This window comes from Nanorana parkeri, unplaced genomic scaffold (assembly GCF_000935625.1).
Source record: "Nanorana parkeri isolate BGI_ZX_2015 unplaced genomic scaffold, ASM93562v1 scaffold951, whole genome shotgun sequence".
In the NCBI taxonomy this organism is placed as follows: Eukaryota; Metazoa; Chordata; class Amphibia; order Anura; family Dicroglossidae; genus Nanorana; species Nanorana parkeri.
Window position 1 is genome coordinate 184800 of NW_017307219.1, and position 6811 is coordinate 191610.

General features: G+C 50.3%; 1 protein-coding gene across 2 annotated transcripts in view; it reads right to left on the minus strand.

Moving 5' to 3' along the window:
* CRTC3 (CREB regulated transcription coactivator 3) overlaps nucleotides 1–6407 on the minus strand; it is a 104177-nt gene extending 97770 nt beyond the window's left edge. For both annotated transcript variants that reach the window (XM_018566471.1, XM_018566470.1), the window contains exon 1: nucleotides 5967–6407. In XM_018566471.1, the coding sequence (XP_018421973.1) occupies nucleotides 5967–6095 (129 nt within the window). In that variant the 5' untranslated portion in view covers nucleotides 6096–6407. The remainder of the gene's footprint in view (nucleotides 1–5966) is intronic.
* Nucleotides 6408–6811: the final 404 nt, after the last annotated feature.

Sequence of the window (6811 nt, forward strand, 5' to 3'; positions counted from 1 at the left end):
AGTCATATCAAAGCTTCACAGCTCCGCCACCACCCTGCAGCAAACACACTTTCTAACAAAACTGTACTTTATCCAACAAGGAATCACGCACATTACTGAACAGAGACAATGATAATCCACCCTCATATTTACTATAAGAAACCTGAGAGCTTCCAAGTGACAGAAAGCACCTCCATAAAACACACGGAGAGAAGAAACTTTGGACAGCTGAACTGCGTCAGTAATGCTCTTTAGCAGCATATAAACCAGAACACAAGTGCTGCCCTTCCATGGAGACAACAATGGACTTTCAGCTTTATTCAGTAAAAAGCAGTGTAGCCATAGCTGCCAATTTCAAGTCATTTCCAAGTACTGCTTAGCAGGTGTATGTAGCATTCCATGCAGACTTTCTTCCTCTTCAACCTCATGAGGATATGCAATATGAATCAAACACAAGTTCTATATTCCATCTATTGACTAGAACAAGGATGATAACAAACCAGACACCCAGCATGTAAAAGAAGTACTGCCTGCAAACCAAATTCTGTGCTGCACACGGAAGAAGAGTAAATGTCAATGGAAATTAGGGATAGTCAGTAACAATGGATTCTCAAACAGGATCAGACTAAATACGTAGTTGAGAGTTGAAAATGAAACTACTATGAAGTACAATTCAAAAAAAGTTTACATCTTCCAAAATAGAAGTAGAAATTTGTGGAGCGCCAGCAATACGGGTAGTGCGTGGTTAGCAGCATTGCCGTACAACAGCGACAAATCTAACCAGATTCTCTGTGCATGGAATGCGTCTGTCCTCTCCCCGACTAAGTTCCTTCCCCGCCAACAAACACCCAATCAATGGCTTCTGTCTACCTGACCCCAGACAATGTGCAGGTTCCTATCTAGAAGGGATATTTAAGATTGTGGGTAACAAATCACTAACAGTAATGAGTTGGATGCCACCTACAGCAGCATTTCTACAACTTTTTTGCAGTCACGGCACCCTTTAAAAGTATGCAAAATCGTGGGGTACCTCAGTCTAAAAGTTTAGATTTTAAAGGGGAACCCATGCAAAAGCACCCTTCAATTCAAGATCCCCACCTTCACATCAGGAGCCCCCTTCACCTCAGTCTTCATTTCCCTTCACATCAGTTTCACTACCACAGCATTTGGAGGCACCCCAGAGGAAGCCAGGAGGCACAGCGGGATGCATGGCACCTAAAGGGTCACCGTTGTGTTATTATTATTATTTAAGCTGCTCATATACTACTCCTGAATCGGATACAATTTGGACTGTGGGTGGCCCTGCTAGAACTACCCGGCTCGGCGGAGATCAGATTTTTCAAATCGACTTTTGTCAAAGGAACTTTGTGAAAAATTGTCAGCCGAACAGTCACTGCAATCAATCAGATGAAGTCGCTGTTTGAGTATTCAGCTATCTGCAGGTCCCACCGGCTGCTGATACAATAGCCAGCAGGGGAGATTCCTTTGCCACTGTTTAGCATGGATAAGGGAATCGGCTGATCTCTCTAAGGCCTGGTTCACACCTGGGCGTTTTACAGCGCGTTCCTACGCTCTGTAAAACGCTCAACATGTGAAAACCAATGATTGCCTATGGGCATGGTTCCCACCTGGGCGTTTTACAGCGCGTAGGAACGCGCTGCAAAATGCCCTACGCCCAAAGAAGTACAGAAGCTTCTTTGGGGCGTATTTGCCACGCGTATCCATTGGGATACAGCCAGGTGGCCCTCGGAAACGCGCGTTTGTCGCATGTTTTTTTTACCGCGAATCGCGGTAAAAACGCTCGTATTCGATGCGCCTAGGTGTGAACCCAGTCTAAAGGTGTATGACCAGCTTTACTGTTTGGCTGATGTTGGAGAACATTCACTACACTTGCGATGCCGTGACAGGAGACATGGCTCTCCAACACAGAAGCCACACTTACACAACATCAGGGAGAGGGAGGGGGGGCATGAGGGGTAATGAAGAGGATGCCAAAGCTGCGGCACTGCTGGTTAGTTTCATTCATTCCGGGTATTACACAACATCAGGGGGAAGGGGACAAGACCGGTGAATAAGAGTGGTCACACAGTGGACCACTGCCATTGTTTATTCTCTATCTAGCAGTAAGGCTTTAAGCTGCGAGTAAACCAGCAGTGGGTAAACTTCAACCCTTCAGCTGTGCTTTAACTACAAGTCCCAGCATGTCTCTGGTAGTCATGCCATGCCTCATGGGAAATGTAGTTCCACAACAGCTGGAGGGCCAGAGATGCTCACGCCTGCAGCAGACCAACATCAACCTGATCACATGACATTTCTTTTTCAATTACTATACAGTGGAGAGGAGTTACAACCTGTCGGGCTTCTCTGGCTATCCCTTTCCTTCCTGGGGAGATTCGCCCTCTATATCTGCTCTGGCGGCCATTGTTACATGGGACATGCAAAATGTTACATCTGTCACCAGAAGAGGATTACGGGGGAAATCTTCCACACTTGTTCCAGAGAGAACGGTGGAAAGCTCACCATACACAGCACAATCCGAATATAAAACCTCAGTGAACATTTATTGGGGCATACCTAAACCACCCTTCCTTTGGAGAGATCTCCTCACACTTCCTGTTTTGTCTAAATAAGAAAGAAAATCTCCCCAATAAAAAAATACACAAAAGCAAAAAAAAAAAAGGAAACCCCCCACACACACACCGAACAGGGTTGTAACCATTTCCTATGGTATCCAAACTAAAGAAGAAACAGATTTGTCTTTAGATATACATTAACCCCTTCAGTGTACGTCGCCAGCATCAGGGCTGTATAAACAGACGCCCAGCGGCAAACTCTGCTTAAACTTGTAAAGCCGACTCAGCTGTCGCCAGATCGCTTCTACAGCCCGGTGAAGGGGTGCCCCCCCCACTGTGCTTCCCGGGCTCCGTTGCCCCTCCAACGGGGCCGGGACCGGCTTCTTTGGTGTCGGCGGGGAGGAGATGGACAATGCTCCGTTTCGTCGATCCCCTCCCCGTTAGCCGTCAGTGCCGGGCTCCTGAAGTCCAGCTATAAGCTATTGAAGTGCGATCTGCAATAGCTTATTTGGAGTGTAAAAGGTGACACTGGGGGTCTTTTGGACCCCCAGCATCACCTTAAGGCCTGGTTCACACCTGTACGTTTTGTAGCGCGTTCAACGCTCTACGAATGCTCAAACATGAAAATCCCATTGTTTTCTATGGGTATGGTTCACACCTTGCCGTATTTCAGCCCGTCTGAACGCGCTACAAAACGGCCTACGCCTGAAAAAGGTACATGAGCTTCTTTGCAGCGTTTTTGTCGCGCGTTTCCATTGGGATACAGCCAAGTAGCCCTTGGAAACGCACGTTTGTCGCGCGTTTTTTACCGCAAATCGCGGTAAAAACGTGCGTCAAGAAACGCCCAGGGGTGAACAGAGCCTAAAGAGTACCTGTCACCAGCATCTGCTATCACGTGTGGGGCTTGTAAGCCGCCCTATGTGCTAGCAATCAAATGAAAGTTAAAAAAAAGTTTTCAAAAGTAAAATGAAATTAAAAAAAAAGTTTTAAAGTCCCCCGCGAGTACGCGCGTCACCACGTAAACACGCGTCGGGTGCGCCTACGTATGAAAACGACGAACGCGCTATACATGTTGGGTATCGCCGCCGGAGTGAGAGCAATAATTTGAGGGCATCTCTAAATTGATGACCTGTGGGGGCTTTTAAAGAGTCATCCATGGACTTATGAGTGTACTGAGGTTTGTCGCCGTTTCACAGACGCACACAATTTTTAACCTGGGCATGTTGGGTATCTATTTACTCGTTGTAACCTCATCTTTTATATTTTATTTTAAAAATAGGTACTTTACTGTGTTTTGGGGCATTTAAGTAAATTTTTCACGAAATTTTGGAGTTTGATAAGGAGTTGTGCAAATATCGTGCAACATAAAAATTTGCAACTGCCACCATTTCATTCTATAGGGTCTTGGCATTCACGGTGCAGATAAATTTCATTCAGATAGTCATAACAATGAAAAAAGGTATTCACAAACTCTTTTGCTTTCTTTCCATAAAAATACCCTGCCTGCTCCTGGATTGAATAGGCCGGCTCATGAACTCCATATTAATTTGGCCATCCTGGATAAGATTCTCAGGCTGTGGTAGGACTACTACTCCCAGCATGCCCTCCAGGCTGAGGTTTCTGATGTCCAACAGCTGGCCAGGCACAGGTTGCCCGCCTTCCTAATGACTGATTGCTATAGAAGAAGGATTCCTCTGAACAGACATCGGGACTGACAGAGAAGAGGTCTATGGAGGGATCGGGTGACAACGGGCTCCGCGGAACAGAATTCCAGCTTTTTATTACATTCAGGAGATGAAACATCCGTTCCAATGACACACAATGATGTCCACCAACCTCACTCATCCTATTTATCCTGGAGGATCCCGAGAAATTATTCAGAGGACTCCGGGAACTCCTGGTGACCTCTATGGGAGCCCTGCTGGAGAAAGGCTGATGTTTGTTTATATGACAGATCCGTATCTGGCTGTGTATGGTGGGCAACTCAGGCAAGCTGTGAGCTCAGACCAGTCCCTGTATACACAGCACAGGGGCCTCATGTACAGTCAGTTTTGTCTCTGCATGGCCAGCACAGGGGCCCCATGCACAGACAGTCCTGTCTCTGTATACACAGCACAGGGGCCTCATGTACAGTCAGTTCTGTCTCTGTATACACAACACAGGGGCCTCATGTACAGTCAGTCCTGTCTCTGTATACACAGCACAGGGGCCCCATGCACAGACAGTCCTGTCTCTGCATGGCCAGCACAGGGGCCCCATGCACAGTCAGTCCTGTCTCTGCAAGGCAAGCACAGGGGCCCCATGCACAGTCAGTCCTGTCTCTGCAAGGCAAGCACAGGGGCCCCATGCACAGTCAGTCCTGTCTCTGCATGGCCAGCACAGGGGCCCCATGCACAGACAGTCCTGTCTCTGTATACACAGCACAGGGGCCTCATGTACAGTCAGTTCTGTCTCTGTATACACAACACAGGGGCCTCATGTACAGTCAGTCCTGTCTCTGTATACACAGCACAGGGGCCCCATGCACAGACAGTCCTGTCTCTGCATGGCCAGCACAGGGGCCCCATGCACAGTCAGTCCTGTCTCTGCAAGGCAAGCACAGGGGCCCCATGCACAGTCAGTCCTGTCTCTGCAAGGCAAGCACAGGGGCCCCATGCACAGTCAGTCCTGTCTCTGCATGGCCAGCACAGGGGCCCCATGCACAGACAGTCCTGTCTCTGTATACACAGCACAGGGGCCTCATGTACAGTCAGTTCTGTCTCTGTATACACAACACAGGGGCCTCATGTACAGTCAGTCCTGTCTCTGTATACACAGCACAGGGGCCCCATGCACAGACAGTCCTGTCTCTGCATGGCCAGCACAGGGGCCCCATGCACAGTCAGTCCTGTCTCTGCAAGGCAAGCACAGGGGCCCCATGCACAGTCAGTCCTGTCTCTGCATGGCCAGCACAGGGGCCCCATGCACAGACAGTCCTGTCTCTGCATGGCCAGCACAGGGGCCCCATGCACAGACAGTCCTGTCTCTGCATGGCCAGCACAGGGGCCCCATGCACAGACAGTCCTGTCTCTGTATACACAACACAGGGGCCCCATGCAGTCAGTCCTGTCTCTGTATACACAACACAGGGGCCCCATGCACAGTCAATCCTGTCCCTGTATGGCCAGCACAGGGGCCCCATGCACTGTCAGTCCAGGGGCTCCATGCAATCAGTCCTCTCTCTGTATACACAACACAGGGGCCCCATGCACAGTCAGTCCTCTCTCTGTATGGCCAGCAGACACCACAGTCAGCTGTAGTCCCGGCAGAGTCCCTGTACTGTGTATATGAACAGTCAAGCAGTGACAGGAGTCCCGCTGTCAGGCACGCTCGGCTCTGCTGTCCTCCTCTACACAGCTGTCAGTGAGGACTCACCCGGGACATCGTCAGGTCGGTCATGAGTTCGTCGAAGGCTCGGGTCTCCTCGGCCTGCTTCTGGTTATGTAGAGCGATCTTCTCGCTGAACTTCCGCGGATTGGTGCCGCTGGAGGCCTGTGACGCCATGTCGGACAGGCCTCGGACTATCGCGGAGAACAGGAAAGAAAGTCCGGGGACTCTCGGTCGTGACAGTCCCTCAGGGGACCGGCGGCTCCGGCTCAGCCTGTCATGGTGCCCCCTTCCGGAGACGATCAGAAGAGGCTCGGCCAGCTGCCGGAGGGAGGATGATGAGAGGCCATCCGGGAGGGGCTGATCCTAACGAGCAACACAGCGCGAACACCCTCCTCCTCCTCCTTCCTCTCCTTCCGGTGCCGATGTCAACAAACTTCCCCGCAAACTGCACAATGTCCGCCGGATCCCGACTCAGTGCCGCTTCCTGACAACAGGTCTAGCCAAGTGACGGACCGTCACCGCTGCTCCGCCCCCTTCAGATACACTGACACCCTCTTACTGGGCTATCCAGCCTCCGTCATCCACCCATTCAGACCCCGCCTCCGGACCGCCCTCCTGTCCCTCTTCAACCTATTAGAGATCTTCGCGCTGCACCGCCCACAGAGCGCGCGCACGAAGTTTCCTAGTAGGAAAGGAATAGGGCGGCTGTGGTGACCCGAGTGCTCGCTCCGCCCGATCATTTCTGGGGGGCTGTAATGTGTCGCCCGAGTCACTGTGGAGACAAACACCCCATTTACTGAGTTCACTCAACATTCACTGTGGGACATGAGCAGTTTACTAAAGTGTACATAACGCCACATGTTTTAGATTGGGATACAGCACACAAGGGT